Source organism: Caloenas nicobarica, chromosome 6 (assembly GCF_036013445.1).
Source record: "Caloenas nicobarica isolate bCalNic1 chromosome 6, bCalNic1.hap1, whole genome shotgun sequence".
Classification (NCBI taxonomy): Eukaryota; Metazoa; Chordata; class Aves; order Columbiformes; family Columbidae; genus Caloenas; species Caloenas nicobarica.
This window is the reverse complement of record NC_088250.1, coordinates 29120603-29140028: the sequence shown is the minus strand read 5'-3', so window position 1 is coordinate 29140028 and position 19426 is coordinate 29120603. Positions and strand designations below refer to the sequence as shown.

The 19426-nt window shown below is 39.7% G+C and overlaps 1 protein-coding gene across 3 annotated transcripts in view; it reads right to left on the bottom strand.

The window, feature by feature from the left end:
- Nucleotides 1-1069: 1069 nt before the first annotated feature.
- The window catches only part of RALB (RAS like proto-oncogene B), a 49691-nt gene continuing 31334 nt past the window's right edge, over nucleotides 1070-19426 (bottom strand). For all 3 annotated transcript variants that reach the window (XM_065637876.1, XM_065637875.1, XM_065637877.1), the window contains exons 2-5: nucleotides 9511-9667; nucleotides 8305-8513; nucleotides 5302-5479; nucleotides 1070-3048 (exon numbers count right to left, since the gene is read on the bottom strand). In XM_065637876.1, the coding sequence (XP_065493948.1) occupies nucleotides 2929-3048; nucleotides 5302-5479; nucleotides 8305-8513; nucleotides 9511-9624 (621 nt within the window). In that variant the 5' untranslated portion in view covers nucleotides 9625-9667 and the 3' untranslated portion in view covers nucleotides 1070-2928. The remainder of the gene's footprint in view (nucleotides 3049-5301; nucleotides 5480-8304; nucleotides 8514-9510; nucleotides 9668-19426) is intronic.

Genomic DNA, 19426 nt, shown 5'->3' with positions numbered 1-19426 from the left:
TTATTCAAGGACCCTTAGATTGTACTGTCTCTATTCAGTGGGACATGCATTCAGGCACTTCCACCATGAGGTGGAGGCAACGATTCCAGTCCAGAGTAGCAGTTTTATTGCCTTCCTGGTTCAGGTCAGAACATTTGCTGCCCACTGTTCTGAAGTAGCCAAGGTAGCTGCCTCATGATGTTTTCAGCAGTAGAAAGTTAAGCTGAAGTTTGTCAAAAGTACAGAAGAGGAATACTGAAAATACTGCATTTAGTCCCCAGGCCTAGTCTTTCTGGAAAAGGTGACAAGCACAGAACACTGAAGAGATGCAGTATCAAGCACCTTCTTCCAAGCAAGTCCACCTCAGCAGTAGAGTTTCATCAGTTAAAAAGTAACCTGAGTGAGAACAGCATATGGACTGTTAGAACACCAGTGGCAGACTCAATGTTCTGAGTAGAAATTCATCTGTCCTATCAAATACTGTCAGGTATTTTAAGACTAAAGAGATCAAAGGTCAAAGCATGCGAGTCTCTTGAGCCAATATAGCTGAGCTGCTAATTGTGAGCTTTGCTGAGTTCATTATTCATATAGCAAGGAAAGCTTATTCAGTTTTGTTAGACACATTTTACAATCCACCTCAGAGGGGCTTGACCTAGATAAACTTGTAATGTGAACTCAACTGTTGTTGATCCTTTAGGTTAATTAAGGACTTAACCTTTAGGTCTCAACTGAACCCAAACCTAAGCAAGTTGCATTCCTCCAGAAGTAGACATTCATTTGCTGTATGCACAATGTGCACTCAAAAATTGACTTTATCCATGGAAGTTCAAGAGGAAACTTTGTTAGCAAAGTGTTACAGCTCCAAGTGCCCCATCAGGTGCTCAGGCTTTTGATACAGGTGATACAGCTCCAATGAGAAGTTCTGTAAGCCAACAGGCTCACAGTCTTTGCTTCAAAACTGTCCTGTCAAGTTGGCTTTGTAATACCAATTACACTGTTCAAAAAACAAATATTTCCAGAATTGGTTACCCATTCTGTCTGCCCATACAAGGTAACATTAACAAAGAAGGAATTTAACTTGACAAGAACAAAGATTACAGCACCTTTTATTTAGTACAGTTTCCCCAATCCAATGAGTTGCCTGACAAGTTGAACTAATTATGGAAGACGATGAGTTTGCAATAAGTCCCTGTGAAACCTCAGACCAACAGAGGTTCTGATATCTAACACATCTTACTTTTTTCAAAGTTCAGAAGTGGAATGCACAAGAGCAATCTAGTACATGTTAAAAAGTGTTTTTTCCAACCTCAAATTACAATACTGAGTACTGAACAGTATTCGCTACTACTTCACCTCAAAAAGAAACAGCATTTGTTAATTTAGTGCTGTAACGTGCTTCATTGAACAACCACATCGAGTATTCCTTTCGCCAAGTAGCTGTGTTTTAAGCATCCAGTTAACAAGCAAGATACAGTCACTACTTTAAGTCTCGCTACTCCTTCAGATAACCATAATTCATTGAGAGACTCCACAATCAGAAGAGACAGTTACTTTCCACAATGACAGAAGTGTTGTGTTTTGGGTTTTTTTTGGCATCTGCACCAGAAAGCTCCATTCAGTCATCTGACAAAAGGACCCGCTCAGTACTGGCTTCTGTTCCATTTCTAGGCTGGTTTTGTTGATCAGTATGTGACCACCATTGCATAAATGACAACAAAACCCAACATGTATCTCCACATGCTCAGTTGCTGTGCATCAGAAACAGTACATATAAAATTAACAGTGAGTAACAGACATGGCAACTGCTTAACTTCATTTGCTTTTTGACACCATACAACTCACTAGTCAGCTAATCATTGAGAGGTAGCACGTATGCCTCACCTATTCCAAGTCATGATTGTGTGATGTGACCCATCCTTACTCAAAGTTTTCATTTTCAGCAAGACAAGAGACAGATGCAGATGTTCCCACTTTCCCAATGTGATCACAATTGTTCTGACAGAAACAAAACCAATTAAATCAACACTTTGATTTTCACTATTCCAGTACCAGGGAGGGGAAGGATGATGTATATAGAGTGAGTAGAATTGAGTCTAGCCATGATACATGGAAGAAACCCAGGACAGAATTTCAAGGAGATGGTGAAAATATTATTCCTTTTGAATAAAGGCATACAGTCATTTTCTCACCTCATACCACTAATATAAGGATGAGAAGACAGACCAGTGGGGAATGCATCTAACCAGTATTTAAATATCAATTTTTGCATTGCCTAAATAAGTCTGAATTGAGTCCATAGGCTTGATTCATGAATGCTGTATTGACTAAATAGAATATGGAAGAATGTTTTGAGTTGACTCTCAAGTGTCAGTTGCTATTTCTTACATAGTGTGGGGAGGAAGCCAGCAGATTTCAGTGTAAGAAATACCAGTGACAACTAATAGAAGATGGAGTCCCAAACCCTTACACAGATGTCATCTAGTTTTCTGCAGTTTGCGACATCAAGGAGGGCAGCAACAGTGGAGAAAAACAAAAAACAAAACAAAAAAACCAAAACACCATCAAAAACCAACTGTTTGAACCTGAACACCTGTGCTTGTTAAGGCCAGTAGAGGTTCAAGAGAAACATATATTCAGAGAAACATTAGCATAAACTAGGAAGTTAATATGAAAGTACTTTGTATAACCAAGCAGAAGGATTGTAGTTCTGAAACTGTGTCTAGTTTTGAAAGACACTGGGAATACTGAGCCCATTTCAGTTTGAGTAGGCATAGGTTTTGTTGAAACCATTTCTGGTATCCAAAGTTCTGTTTTCACATTTTGAAGGTGTGATATGCAAAACAAAACGTAAGGGAGCCAATACAGACTTCCTTTCATGAACTCAGCCCTATATCCTTAGTGGTGTCTTATCCATGCCACCTGCAGATAGATATTTACAGTTCCCAAGCATCACAGTAAGCAACATCTTTCTTTAAAGCTTTTCTTGTTCTTGCCACTTTTCTTGCCATTCTTGTCTTTGTTTTCTGACATTTTCTTTGCTCTGATTTCTCTCATTAAATCAAAGAATACCTAGGAGGGAAAAATAAAGAAAGATTAAACAAGAACTGCCACCAGGAAGCAGGTACAAACTACTGTATTCAGCAGCAAATAAAGATGTAGAACCACACTGTACCTACCACAGCAGAAATAAGTCTAGACACAGATCCCAGTGACAAACTCAATATTAGAATTATGTAGCATGACGAGCAGGAGCAAGAAGTAGGACAAACCCACCTGCTACCAAATCATTCAACAGCCCCATTTTAAGAGCTTTTTATTGAATATCAGTCTTGCACAAAAGCAGCAGAGTTCCGGAGAACATTTGTCTGTGCCTAGCAAACATTTCCAAGCAAATCACTCTTGTTAACCATGCAAAGTATTTAGTCCAGTCCTTTCCATGTAGTTATAAGCACTCTCTGCTGGGCGACATTCTGCCTGTTCTATAATTTAAAAACTGCAGTATTCAAGTGACAGTGTTGATGGTGTCAGGCACAGAAAATTCTCAGACTATGTTATAAAAAAAAAATATTCAGATAAAGTCATTACTTCCTTTTCTCCAAAATTCTAGCTGATTTCACCCCCTACACCTGATATCTAGCTACATACCACTTCAGATGCAACAGCTGGTTTACTGTAGAGAGTTATTGGGAAAAATGATGTTTAGTATTACAGAACAAGAACTTAATGTCACTCTATAGAGCTAGGCTTTTTTTTTTTTATGGGGAACTACACAGGTCTTTGATACTTGGAAACAATATCATGCTACTGATCACAAATAGAATAGTTTATCATTCAAAACTCTTATTCTTTTGCAGGAGCGTCAAACTCATTTTCACCCAGGGCCACATCAGCCTCACGGTTGCCTTCAAAGGGCCAAATGTAATTTTAGGACTGTAAAATGTAACTACAGCCCTGTGCTACAGTGTCAATGCACAATCACCACAATGGCTGATAACTCGGCTTGATATATACAAAACAGTTCTTATATAGCAGATAACCAGCATGTCACACAAGCTAGCTAGAGAAGACCTATGAGAGCAAGTCCAGAACACCATACTAGCACACTCCAGACACACAGCTACATTGCTGCTAACCCCAGCTGATCAGAAAGATAGTCTGAGTGTAAAGCAGGCTACGCATCTTCTAGTCAAACAAGACAGCTCATAAGCAAAAGCAAGTCTAGGTATTCATGTTTTACTACATCATCCAGTTTTATACATCTGACAGTCTGACTTTCTAGTAACATTCCACAAGTCAGTTCTTCACCCAATTTAAATTATGCTATGTCCTTTATAACCAAAAGGTCTCTCATGAGTTTCATATGCATAAGGTTTCACATGCATTGCTTTAACCAAGAACGAGAGAAATAGAGCTCCTACAAGGTAACTTATGCACCAACAGCATTTCCATTAGTAAACTAATACAGACAGCTTTCTGTTCTTCTGGTCTACAAGAACCTGGAGTACAGCTAGCTGCAAATATCCTTTGGTCAAAGAGATAACTGCTTATAATTTGTAATCTTTAAACAAATGCAGATTTCTAAGCCACACCTTTAGAGTCCTTAGGGAGACCAACAGTAATTTCAGACAATCTTCCGTAGATCAGTGAAATAAAAAGGCATCTTCAAGTAAACCCCCACTACACACAGAATGAAGTGGGGGCTTGAAACTCATTTTTCCCCCCACGAGAAAACACTCCATAGTCATAACTCGTCTCCCTTCCAGAGTAGCCCACCCCCACCACTGCTAATGCAAGAAGCCAGCAGCGGAAACATGCCAACAATGGACTGCCCTAGGCCAGCATGGACAAGTCAAAACAGGACAGGGACACAGCAAGAAGAGTTCTTCTCACAATTCAAAGCAGTCTTGGCAGAAAACAAGAATGAAATCTTTAACATGAGCCACACCACATGCAGCTTTGTGGGGAATTGAGGAAAAAGAATTAAGTGCCTATCTCTTGCTATTTATTGCTGTCATAGTAATAGAGCACAACCTGTAAACAAAATAACATGCTTCAGGGAACCCATAAACCCATTTACCTAAAGTACTATTGGAAAGCTATTGGTTCAGGTACAAACAGTTAAGACAACAGTATTAACTTGTAGGTCTCTTGCTCCTCTAAGCTAGGTATTGGCTTAAGAGTACACATTCCAGTAAGTCTATTATTTTTTGACAATCTAGGCTTTCATAAGCCCAATGAGAGTCCCAGTGAGAGTCAAGAATTAGTTATTCAGCTACTGAACACGTAGTAACAATCTAATTGTGCAGATGCCATTTCTCTTACCTTATCTACATTTGCTCTGGTTTTGGCAGAGGTTTCTACGTACTGCACACCCCACTCCTCTGCCTTACTTCTCGCCTCTTCTACAGGCACTTGTCTGCGCTCTTCCAAGTCAGATTTGTTTCCCACTACTAGTAAAGGGATTTTATCCTCTTCAGCCTTCACACGCAGGATCTGTTCCCTAATGCATCAGGTATTCAAAATAAAGATATCTGTGTTAGTAGTAGCAACAAAAACCCACCCCCTTATCAGGAGTGGATCCAGTGGTCTACACATAGGTACTGTTGTAAACACTAGTAAACAGTACGTTTCCCAACAGTTGAACACACACTTTAAAGCCATTCCAAGTTTAACATACTAATGCTATGGGCTTTACACTAATAAAAGCCTCACACTTCCAGGAATGTAGTTTTATCATTTTGTTAGCAAATTTACTACCCAGGCTCTAATAAAGAAGAACTGTATGGCAGAAGAGCAACTCACAACTGGAGTTCACATCTGAATGATGAAAATAGTACAGTGCCAGGTCTGCCAAGTTTCACCTTGGCATTCAGTCACCACCTTCCATTTCCAGTCTACATCCCACCTTGATATAGGTCTGGGCAACATCAAGGCTTTGCCAAGGCAGTAGGTTGGGAACAGCTTAAGCAGCTGGCAGAGATCATTCTTAATGGCTACCTAAACTTTAAAGGAGAGAGTTACCATACTAAACAGTGCTGAACTAAAATGCTAGCAATCTTCCTACTTCAAAGACTCCACGAAAATATCTGAACCACCAGCACTAACTTAACTGTCCTTTGTCATTCTAAAAGGACCTAACAGCATCTGGGAAATGAGACAGTGATTCTGCATGCCAGTCTCAAAGTCTGTGCTATTACTGTAGTGAAACAGGGGTTGAAATCAGACTGACACATGCTGCTGTCCATCTAGGACTCTGGAATAAATATACCAGTCTATGAGTATTTTTAGATTGCTTCATTTTGTTATAAACAAGAGCCCAACTAGGCATGAGCATGGTGCTACACCCCCTCACCCCACCCAGCTGCCACACTTCTTCAGATGCCAGCCCTTTCTGTCCATAAAATAACTAAATGTATGTAGAGTACATGAGAAGCTAAAATAGTGTTAACACTGAAGCAGACAAGCTGCTGTTACATTCACCTGTACCTTCACACATTTTCAGATTACAGAGGCACTGAAAGCAAACAAATGCATAGCATCAGCAGAAGAGCTAATACGGTCTTTTGAGACAAGCCCATAGTTAATTCAGTATTCAACTTTTTTTGTAGTTTAAGAATTCTGGAAATCAGAGGATCAATAATACGAATCTGCAGTTTAGCCTGTGACGCTGGCAACTCATACTCACCATTCCCCCTTCCTTCCTGGGGAATTGTTTTCCAAACAACAGGCTCTTGTATGTCAGCCTAAATATTTCCTTTAAATTTTGTTATTTGTTTACTTCTGAACCATTGAAAAGTAGGTGATTCTTCATCTCAAAGCTTTTGGGTCCTGTTGCTCATCTTTAGGGCTAGCATTGCTTTTTCACTGTTTTGTTGTGCTTGATTCTTGAACCAACACATTGTTAAGCTAGCTACAGAAGTCTGACAAAAAACACAAACTGCCAAGATAAACACTCCTACTCCTTTTCATCCAAAGCCTTAGGTTTAACCTTATATTTCACTTCAGCACACAAGCCAAAACCCGAGCTGGGTACTTTCAAGTGTTTTATTTTCTTCCTTTTTTTTTGAATGGTATCTGGCTTTTTCCTCCATCTCATACTAGGAACAGTCCAAGCACTCCGTTTTGCAGTCTTACAACTGGTTTAGCTCCTTTAAGTGCTATGGTTACAGAAAACTGAGTAGAAAAGCTCTGTTTGTGTGCACCATGACTGTCAGCTTTCTGAAGTTTAGCAAAGTCACAGAAATACGTGACACAGGAACAATATTTTTATACCTCTTAAAAAGATTAAAAGATTATGCAGTCTCCTACTACTGTTGGAACAGTATAATACATTAAGAACCTGGACCAAAGTCTTAGAGTGCAAGAGGAGTTTGCCACAGGTTTAAGAAAACCCTAGAAATAGGTCTCTACCTTACTTGGCATCAGCACTTGCATTTCCAATTAATATCTGTTAAGATTGTACCACTGAAGCAAGGTGAACAAAGCCAGACTGATAAAAGAGCTTTCACTCTGGCAAAAATAAGAAACTCCTAACACTTTCCCTATGGTTCGGCAAGTTTTACTACAAGTTGTACAGCTGTCCTAGGGATTCTCTGGATTACTTTCTACACAGAAGAAACAGCTAATATCAAATAAGAGTTAAAATACTTGCCCTGAAGAACCTGGTTACATGAGTTCTGAGACCAGAACAATGGATTAAACCCCTTGTTTTTCTTTTACACTACACAAGCAGTTTCTGTGCTCCATCTGGTGCTGATTTTTATATTAGAACTGATAATCCCAAGAACAAAAAAAACCACCTGAAGCATTTACTACTACTGTATGTCTTTCTAGGAATATATCTGCCTATAATAGTGCTGCTTAGCTGCCAACCCTTGTTTGGCACCAATCCATACCTGAGAGTGAAGGCTAATCCTTTCTTTCCTTCGAGCACCTGCTTCTAGCAGTAAGCAATACAGTGTCTGAAACCTGGCCAAAAGGCAGACCTCACTCCAGAAGTACTGCTCTAAGATAATTAAACTTCACATCCACAAAGACTGAAAATTGGCTTGAACATGTATGTTTTAGGAGTCCAAGAATCTGCTACTTGCCTGAAGTCACTCCTGGCATAATGTACTCATAAGTTGAAGGCATGAAGACAACTGGAGCCAGAGGCTGGATATTGTGGTTTAAGTTATCAGTTACTGAGAGCAAAATGGTTGGGTTACCATTTCACCAGTAAAAGTGGCAGTGGACACAAAAGCTACAGCTCTTTCCCCTAAGAAGAGTTGTCAAGGCAACACAGGAAGCAGATATTTCCCCCTGCCTGGGAGAGAAACTACTTACCGAAACTCTGCTGTTGCTGTAAAGGATTCATGCTCTGTTATTGAAAAGACTAGAAGAAAACCTTCCCCACTGCGGAAATAGTTATCTCTGATAGCTGCATAATCCTCCTGTCCTGCTGTGTCCAGGATGTCAATCTGAACTTCTTCACCATCCAGAACTACTTTCTTCCTGTAGCTGTCAGCCTTGGTAGGTTCATAGTCTTCTACAAACTGAAGATAGGGATTAGTGTTTTGACTTACTGTCAAATGGTCTCAGTATTTGTACAAATCCATTCTCTTTCACTTACATTTAAATTCCTGAAAACCTTGTCAGAATTCAGTGAGCTAAAAAGTTCCACTACTTTTTTTTTAGTTTTACTATAAAAAGGAAGTTATTTAAGCACTAAATACATCAAAGAGCCAGTCTGCCTAGTGAAAAGAAACAGTCTTGCTACATGAAACACTGTTCAGTGATTTCAGCACAATTTAAGAGACACAGATACAGTATGAACTACCAGCAACCTGGTGGCATTATCTAGATTTCCCACTTCAAGAAAACACATTTGAATGTACTTCAGGTACAGCTATCTGAAGCTTCGATATGTATAGATGACAGCATCCAGCTGCTGAATATGAAAATCTGCTCCATAATTGCACAGGCACATAATTTAGACCATTCAATATTGGTCAGACCCACGAAGCCACTGCCAGTTCAACTCCTAGTTCTGTGCTGACAGCGCACGTCCAACACAGGCTCCTTAACTTTCTACCTCCTTTCTCTCAGCCTCACAGTACAGCAAAAGGCTGGGCCATGAGCCTGGTTAAGCTGACTGGCCTTCACTAATGTCTATGCCACCTGGTCAGACATTCACATCACTACAGTCCATGTGGATAGTCTATAGATAAATATTAACTTCTGAACTACATGATCATGTATTGCTTCACATACTCATTAAATGCCAACCAGTAACAGCCTCTCGACACTCAGACAAGCACATTCACGTCCTATGTGTCTTTTGAAGACTGTTCTACTAATAAGCTTTAATTTTGCCACCCTTAGCCAATGACGTTCCCAGAGGGCACACTTCACAGATTCCCACATTCCTCTCCTGCCAGTCAGGTATTCAGGTCTTTTGCTACTTACATTTAGTTTCCCTGTCCCACTAAAAAAGGTTTAGTAACCTGTATCCATTGGTGCTTTAGAGAAGCTGAACCAAAAGCTACTTACCTCATCATACATAAATTGAAGAGTGAGTGCGGATTTGCCCACACCTCCACTGCCAACCATAATTACTTTATGGAGGATCAAGGAACCCTGGTTCTTGCTCTTGCTGGCAGCCATTGTCCTGCTTGCCACAGATGAAGTGCCAGGCAACCAATCAGATCTGCAGAAAAAAGAAACAGTCACCATCCATGACACTGGTGACACCATGACAGACATGCAGGCAAAGCATCTCACCAGTGCTGAAAGATTGAATTAAAGCCCTGCCCAGCAAGGCTGAAGAATGAGCCATTTCAATGCACTGGCAAGCAAATCGTGTCACTGATGTCTAAAGTACGAGTAGGAATGAGACATCAGAACCAATGCCTTCTATTTCTGACAACAGTACCATTAATAAACATGCTAAAGTTTCCTCAAAGCAGCTACAGTTGAACAAGCTGTTCTTATTTGTAGATCATTCCTACATGACTTATCTAGAGCAGTTTCTAAAGAAAAAAACCACACTCAAACAACATGAAATTAAGTGGTTTTTATTGTTCTTATGATAAGCCTTTAAACCTTTCTAAAATATTTCTTTAATGTTGATGCAGCTTAGTTTCAACTTGGAAACAGCCTTAGATCTGCTTATAGGTAGAAAGACAACTTTTGATCACCTCTCTACATAGACTAAGAAAAAAACAGATACATAGTAAATTGTGGCAAGAACAAGCTGCAAAAAGCTTCCAGCAAAGTCTTATGACATGGCATTAGCATTTATATTTATATTCTTCCTGCCTTTTCATACTGCAAATCTAATTTGCTTTTGGGAAAAAAAAAAATCCTGGTTTACTGCAAGAAATTCTCAGTTCCTATTCTTCCCCTGATGTTGTGAAGTCATAAAAGAGCAAGCATCGATAAACAACTACTAGTTAACAAGCCTTTGTTTGTGTGTCATGCAAACCAAGTAATTATATGCTAGAGACCTCTTAGGAATAATACTGCTTTTTGAAGAGTAGCTGGACCCGGTAGTTGTGACAGAAACAAACATCAGCTGCCACACTCTGATTACCACAGATCAGCAGCTCTAAGAACAGCACACTGGGGACTAAAGCAGAAGTGATCGACACAATAAGAGATGTGTCACACTCAGCATTCCCACGCTGAGGAGGAAAAAAAAAACACACCACACCAAACAAAACCCCAAAAAAACCTCAAAAAAATCCAAAGCCACACCAAAACAGATACGTACTCAAGACACATGATAGCTAAAGGGAGATGCTAGGATAATAACGCTTGTGTCCTCACAGGACAACTAAGGGCCAGAGCTGTTCAAGTACTGGTAGAGTTCTGCAAGGAGAACAGCAGAAGGTTCAGGAAACACCACTGTGGAAAGTGACTCTACCAGCCTTGATTTATAGCAGCACCCATTATTCCAGAAGCACAGAATCAACAGGCCTACCAGGAATCTCAAATTTGCATGGACTTGATTACTCCAGAAAGATATGGAACTGCCACACCTCAAGTTCTACTGCATGGAAATACAAGGCCTACAGTAGGAGTTATAGAGCACTATATTGGAAAAAGCCTCAGGATAACTAGCTGCCCTCACAAAATTAACTAGGGACTAAGGGACTGTCAATCTACAAACACACCATAGCATTATTTAGCCCGGAAAGGATCTTCGGATGTTGTCCAGTCCAAACCTCTCCCTTAAAGCAGTTTGCTCCAACCAATCCAGTTTGTGTGTCCTGCATTTTGAGGTTGACATTTCCATGCCCAGTCCGGGCAGCCTGCCCTGGGGTACACCAACTGTGAAATTTTTCCCCTTTGTCACTACCTGATGTTCTGAAAAAGCAACAAATCAAACTAAGTTCTCACTGACAACTGCATACAAGAACAAACATGCCAACAATAAAGGAGTGCCCCCATGACAGCATTTTCAAACATCTGAGCAGTAGTATTTTTCTATTAAAAGTATTTTGCTCACACCTGCTTGCTACACACATTTGGTACAGTAATGCAAATTAATCATCTTTAAGCATTCATTCTGGGATAAACACTGGCGACTGATAACAGATATTTTCCTCTGGTAATCTTCTATATTATGTTATAAATCAGCTCCCTCATCCAGGACACTCCTTAGTACAAGAATGGGAAGTGATAACTCCTACTTTTCAGAGATTGTCCCTGTACACCACATACATTTGTGTTGGGGACACTGAATTCAGCCATTACCCCAGAGATTCTAAACCAGAAGAGGACTGCAAGCTTGAGTTTTAGTTCTTTAGTCACCAGAGAGGCAAGAGGGGCAGAGAACAGATCTCCTGCCAGGGCAGTGTGGTAAAACACTGGTAGCCTCTGAACTCCAAGAGTTGTTGCTGAAAGGCTTTCTTTGCTTATTGTCCACAAGCTCTACGAATGATAAACTAGAATTCAGCTTGCTTGGGGATAGACACCCAAAGCACAAGAGCTACAGATTGACTACACAATGAGACAGCTTAGGGACCTTAAGTGTTCCAATAACAACATAGCTTGCTCTTAAGTTGTAGAGAAGTTTATTTATCCTAGTTCAAGAGCAGTCTGGCTTTGATGGTAGTAGATAAGCTGCTTTCTGAGGAAGCCAAGTGACCCTCAGCAACTTTTGAGTATAATTGTGGCTGGTTTTAACCTTTGAGTATTCCTTTAACAAACATCATAAGCTGTTCTGCTTTGTGTTACCTAACACAAAACTTTCAAGTTAAACACTTTTCTGGCAACACAAACTTAGTGCTGCGGCCTACAAGGTTGCCCTAAGTTCACTGTGCTATGCAACTGCAACAAAAAGATTTACTAACAGCCAAGAGAGACAATAGCAACTTTCTTCCTCCTGTCAATACATATACCACATCTTTACCTGGTCATATTAAAGGAATAGCTGCCTTTCAGGTAGAACACTGAGCACCTTGACTCAGTACGAGCTCATCACAGAGGTAAGTGAAGAGAATATTTAGATCCTTCTTTCTCCCTCTGACCTCAACACTAGCCACTAGAAACTACAAGATCAGCCTTCATATACAGTATTACCTGACTCATAACCAAAATACAACATTAAACAAAAAACATCCAACAGCACACAAATTTACAAATTGATTGCATCTACAGCAGGCCCAGCTCTTAATGGCCAAGGTACTTGACTTTCCCTGCAGAGCTGTTACAAGTACCACTTGAATCTTCTACAGCAGGGGTGTCAAACTCATTTTCACCAGGGGACACATCAGCCTCGTGGTTGCCTTCAAAGGGCCAAATGTAATTTTAGGACTGTAGAGATATAACTATATATTTTTAATATATATATATAAACATAACTACTCCTACATTTATACAGTCCTAAAATTACATTCTAGAGTATCAACACTATACAAACCCTCTGAATGCAGGAGGCCCCTCACAACACGACCCCTATGCTGTATGCCTTCAATGAAATCCCACAAGCTTCGCACAAGGCATCTCTTCTCCAGTGGCAAGAGGGAGCACAGCCCACTCCAGCCCCAGCATAGCCAGGCAGTACAGAACAAAGCAAGGCTGAGGCAGCGTGGCACCGGATTGACACAGGCAGTATCAGTGCAGAAGAACTAATGTTTACAAAACATCAGGCTCATAGCGTGTCACTGGTTCAGAAAGGGGTACAGTGATATTTTAATGAGAATACTCTAATAAAAACCAGAAGTCATTGGAGCTAAGTGTTTACTTGCATTTCCACCTCTGCAGCCCAAGAAACAGTTTACACATTGTGGTTCAAAGCTCACATCTAACAGTTCCTTGAAGTTAAAAAAAAAAAAATCATTGAACACAAGTGGAAGCTCTCTCCTCAGTCATTTCTGAGTAGGCAAGGATGAGTTTTTACCCCATTCTGTAGATTAAGCATCCCTGAGGCAGTCAAGACACAGACATTAACTCATCTGCTCCTTACAGAAAAGGAAGTCTTGGGAAATCCAAGCATCTCATAAAAAATGTAGTGGTGCCTAGAAGAACCTGTGATGACTGCAGTTGCTTTTAAAACATTATTAAATTCTCTTCAGTTTAAGGGAATGGAAACTTAAGGCCAAGAATCTTAATACATCTGCTTAAGAGCCCACTCTGAATAAGTGTCCAGATAAGTCACTTAATTCTGTGGTAAGTATTCCTGCCTCTCCCATATTGTTCTTTACTTGACGGAAAGTAAGTTGTACCAAACCAACAAGATTTACCATCCTCTGTAAGGAAATGATCCAGTCAGTGGCAGTCAATCCATTTAATTTCAACCTGTCATTCTACCCTCAGGTTTAATGACATTATGTTGAACTTCGTGTGGTGTCAACTGCCAAAAAAAACTTTCAGAAGGGTTTTTTAAAGTTTCTTCCAGTTACTGTTCATCCCATTTTAAAATAAAGTGCTAGAGAAAGCCCAGGTCAGAGCATAAACCTTTTTAACCAGTCTTTCATCTTTCAGAAACTAGAAAATTACCAGCTTCATCTGCTTTAAAAGATAAGGATTGAACTATTGACTACATTTTTTTTTTTAATAACAGGTTATACAAAACCACACACACAACAGGAGCTTTGAGGTACTAGTGAAAGATCACAACCATTTAGGTTGGAAAAGAACTTTAAGATCATCAAGTTCAACTGTTAATGCTCTTCAGACCAAGAAATGAAGGTTACACCAGAGGATGGCCACACGAAGTACAGAAAGATCTACAAATCAAACCACAGTGGTTACTGAAAAGCTGTTTTGATTTAGACTTCTGAAGATCTGCACTCAGCCACAGAACTAAACCAACCATGCCACCCTCAATATAAGAAATGTAACCCCTAAGCTCAACAACTATTTCAGCCTTCCCTTGTCTTACCTGTCTAGATTATAACTTCTCCAGGTTAACCAAGGCCTCCTGCTGTAGAGAAACCTGCACAGTGTTGTGTCATTCTTAGCTGGTCCCTTGAAACAGAGCACTTCAAGCCTTTTGTTTATAAACAGCTCCATAAATTCTAAATTTAAGCATCAATTTTCTAGTTTCTCCACCTGCTCCTCAGCCTAAACAGTTAAACCGTTCAGAATATTATTAACAGGACTAGTTTACTTAATGCCATGATTCAGAGACTATTACTGAATAACTACACATATTTCAAACCAGATTGCACTTTTACATCCCTTTTTAATTCACCTGCATTGAGTCCAGAGTTGTACAGTCACTTAAAGGAAAGAGCACTTGTCACTTTACAAGGAACACATTTTGCTACAGCTCATGCAAATACACAAAAAAAAACACATTGGAAAACTGGTAGACTTAGTGAAGTTTCTAATAAATACTCTGCTACTATCATTAAAAAAAAAACAACACACAACAACAACAACCAAAAGCAAACAAAAAAAATTAGACCCCTCCAAAGGCTTTAATTGCTTATAGTTCTTCCAATTCAGTTTGAGATTTAACACTGAAATAAAGCTCTAAGCTCAAAAAAAAATTGCTGAGATCAGCCCTTGTTCTTTCACTGTGCAGCTGATATCTTTGGACATTTCTTTTCATTGCTATCCTGCCACTGAAAGCAGCCATTCTTTGCATGTTAAAATGGGATTCTAGAAACCTTTAGCCAAACAGCTTGACACAGAAGCTTTGTCAAACCCTTCAGATACCTACTTTTAAAGGAAAATCTGTGTATTCAACTTAAAGATTTAAATATGATGTCATCAACAGCAAGCATAGAAAGGATAAAGTTTTGCAACAGTATTTTAGTGATCCTCATTTATGAGAATACAAATTAGAGGCTTTGAAGTGTTTGGTTCTGTGATATGCCCATAAGAATGCAGTCACAGAAATTCCCTGGATCACAAAACTAATTAACAATCTCACTGAGCTATGAACTGTAAGAGCTCCTCCGCTGTTCTGAGGTTATCCAAAAAATATTTAAGTACTGAAATTCCATTAGCTTTCAATGGACTGTAAATGCTCCAACTGGTATTTCAAATATATTTTAAAAGACTTCATTTGAGATTAAGTGGCATATTTAATGCTACTAAATTTTAGGATGTGCAGGCTAAAACTAAAAATGACAGTATCTTCTTTTGCTGTGCTAATACCTTACCTTTCGGCATGTCTCCAGTTACTTTTTTTTTTTTTCCTTCAAGCTAAACAGATTATGATGTGTTTAGCAGAAAATTCCTGCTTGGGATATCCTTGTATCCTTCCCCATGTACAACTTCTCAGTTGTGACTAAAGATTTTTCTGGACCATGCTTGATCAGATCAGGCAATTCATTCAGCTTGAGATGTCTTGCAGAGCAGGTCGGGGCAGCAGTTTCACAGCCCCCATTTATATCACCCAATGCTGCTATCAGCATCCTCTCTCCCTTGGTCCAGTGGGGCTGACCAGGTCTGCCAGTCAGGTCAGCAAGGCCACATGCCTCAGTGCTGAAGTGAGGGAAGAAAAACAGTTTGTACAACTGAGGCCAAAGGCGACAGATCTATAGCAGCCAAAAGGTTACTTACAGTGCTGCAGAAACAGGGAAGCTCCCTGATAGCGTTCACACCATGCTCCCTTGACATGTGCTGGTGCAGCTACCACCCTGCTGCAGTCTCTGGGCTAAGCACTAGAGGTTTGCTTTTGGTAATCAGGCATTTCCTCTCTCTGTGCAAGAGCTGTTAGCAGACTTGCAGTTGCAAAGATAAGGGAACTGGACAGGAAACCAGAAATGCATTTGGAAAGCTTTATAACATCAGGAGGAAAAGTAAGAATTTAGGGCAAGGAACTACCTTATTCTGTACATATCAAAGGTATCCTCTTAATAGACTGGATCCTTGTTGAAAGAAGTGGCAGCCGCCATACCCCTAAATGTTACAGGAAAAACTGCAGAATGAACACATTATTTACTTGTTACATTGAAAGTTACAGGCTTACATTACACTAGTAATGATCAATTAGAAGTAGTTATCAATCCCACCCAAAAAACCAGAATTTTATCTACACTTAAAAGACACTGGCTGTCAGAGCTACACACACACTAGAAGTAAGCCCAAGACAAGTAAATTCAAAATGCCGCAACATTTTAAGGTTAAACCAGAATCTAAAGCCAGACCACAATTATTCCCTACCTCCTACAAGGCTGGGGAAAGGATAAGCACAGGTTGAGGAACAGTTTTAATTCAGGAATTGTATTTTATCAAATTAATGTGTTAGCTTCCAGAAGAAGAAAGACTGCAGCCTATATGATGAACTTGTACTGCAGGAGAGTCTTTAAGACTTGCTCATCTGGAGCAGACCATATGCAGTATAAAAGTGGTATTTTTAATTTACTTGTGATCACGAGTCTTCCCTGCATGCATGAGGAAGCAAGCATTCCACACTAGGACCCAGAAATCACACTAAAATATTCTAACACTATCAACAGCATCAGACATCCAGCCACTGGATGCCAGTCAGTTAAGAATTCCTACTAGTGATCCTAAGTTTTCATACCATATCTTACTTTTCACTATTCCACACATTTGCATGCAAAGCCATCTTCAGCTCTCCTCTTGGGTTAAAATTGTTTCATAAGATCAAGTGATCTTTAGAAGTGTGAATTTACTATACAAAGGCCTCTAGTACTTTTCTGACACATGCAGTTATACAGAATAGGACCATGAAGAACAGAAGACTCCCAGATGCATTGCTACTTTAACCAGTCATCACTCAAGCAACCTACAAAGTCTGGCACTGTTCTTCTTTGCAACCGGTTATAGGCTTAAAAGTTGGGATTGTCCAAGTCTAGCCATCTTCAGATTTGGGTCACCAGAACAGTGGTCTATTTTAACTACAAAATACCTGTATATACTCAGCACGTTGCCTCCCTACCATCCTTGCCAAGCACAGCCCAACTTTGCTTATGAATTTGAAGAGATACATCATTATAGTTTAGAAAGCAAATTTGACAGCTGCAGACATTTATTTGCTAGATAAAATTCTTAAATATATGCCCTCTCATGATTCAGTAGAGGACCATTCTAGATTATTCATTACAAATAAATATATAATATCTTACATGTCAGCAGTAATTTCAAGGTAATAACCTTGCTTAGAATAATCTTGATGTCAAAGGAAAACTGGAACTAAATCCTATCCAAGTCTGCAGCAAGGCTGCACATTTGAACACCACCTTCAAAGATTTAATCACAGTAAGGAGTCAGGCTGGTCAGTTTGAACATTAGAAGAGTAGTAGTCTAATGGAATCCCTCACACTAAAGTCACATCTTATACTGAACTGAAATACAGACAAATGGAAACATATCCCCATTCCTACAGAACTTAAATATTTGGAAGGTTTTTTTAGAATTCCCTTAGAGTGCAAGAAAAGTAGCTGAGTAACTTGTCTCTGATCAGTACCTAAGTGAAGAAGAGAAAGGACTGCCCTTAAATAGTACTTTTAAGGCATTGCAGTACACCCCCCCGCCCAAAAAGAAAAAAAAAATAATCACTTCTATCTATGTTTGACTAAATAAGGTTGCAAAGGTCATCGTATAAAGCTAACAATCTTAACAGCCAGGTAATGACTGTATCAAGAGATTATACATAGACATCCCACAGTGCTGTTCTGCAATACTGCACTCACATGTAGTCCATAAAGCCTTACAAATCATCTTAACTAAAGCTTGAATACAGACACTAGAATGTAAGCTTTATTTCTGCTGCTTCATTTTAGTCTTGGGCCATCTTTACAAAGATCTGTATAAAAATGCCCACTTCATTATAATTGTTCTACTCTTTGTCACAGGCACAGCGTGTTTAGGTAGGCATCTCTATTTCCCAGCTCAATACAGCAGTGCCTGTTTTCCCCCTTAGTTTTTATGAATACAAAGACAATTCAACCAAAGGGAGGAATCAGAAGGCAGCATTAAAGAGACTGTTAGAATAAGAGGACAGAGTTAGACAACAGCCTTTCCAATTTACTACCAAGCTAAGACTATGCTATGACACCAAGTCGATTCCTGCTTAAAGAAAACACACAAACAGCTCATCTCAAAGCTGAACCCTGTAAGTAGAAATGCAGCTACTTGGTTGTGCAGTAATGCATTTGTACACTGCAATCTGCTCATCACCTATGTAAGTGGTTCTAAGTGGACACGTGACACTACTTCAAGTATGTTTGCTCTAAATTAATGTATACCGAATACATACAAAGCATTGCAAATACTTGCAAGAACAGAAGCTAATGGTTGTCTCCACTGCAGTTCCACTTTATCTGCTGAACCATACTGTTCACAAGGTGAATTCCCCTAGGATATGATGCATTAAAATAGTCTACAGGGTACTGTACCCTTACAGTCATTAGGTGAGTCATCACTACCCAGACTTCCTCATGGAGGAAGGAGATAAACTGGCAGTTTCCCTTACAGGATTCCTTATAGATTCTAATGGAGAACAGAAAAAGCAGAGTCAATGTAATGGTGGGAAAACTGCCAATACTCCAGCATGCATCTACTTTCCAGGGAGAATGCCATAAAAATCTGTGTTAACAAGTCAACTGTGACATTGCTCAGTTTGTATTCAGCCCGCCACAATGTCAGAAAATGCAACTCATTACTCTACCAAGGCACACAGACCTAACATGATACTATGCCTCTGTGTCTTCAGGAGATCATCACTATTTGGAAGCTTGAATTTCTGTCCTGGATGCAGCATCAGCTCCAGTGACACTAACCAACACATGAGGAAGAGATGACAGCAACAAGGCAGAGAGATTTAGAATTACCCCTCTTGATAAGTACCTGAGCAGTTTGGTCCCTGCAACATTGCCAATGAGAACAGTCATCCTTTGAGAGCAGTAAGGGACTTGCACAACAAGCATCTTTGAGGATTAAGAGGCTGCCACACTTGAGAAGCTGTGCAGCAACTGAGGTCATGTTTAGTAGGTTTCTTACGTGTTCTGGTCTTTAAAGGCTTTTGACATTTTCT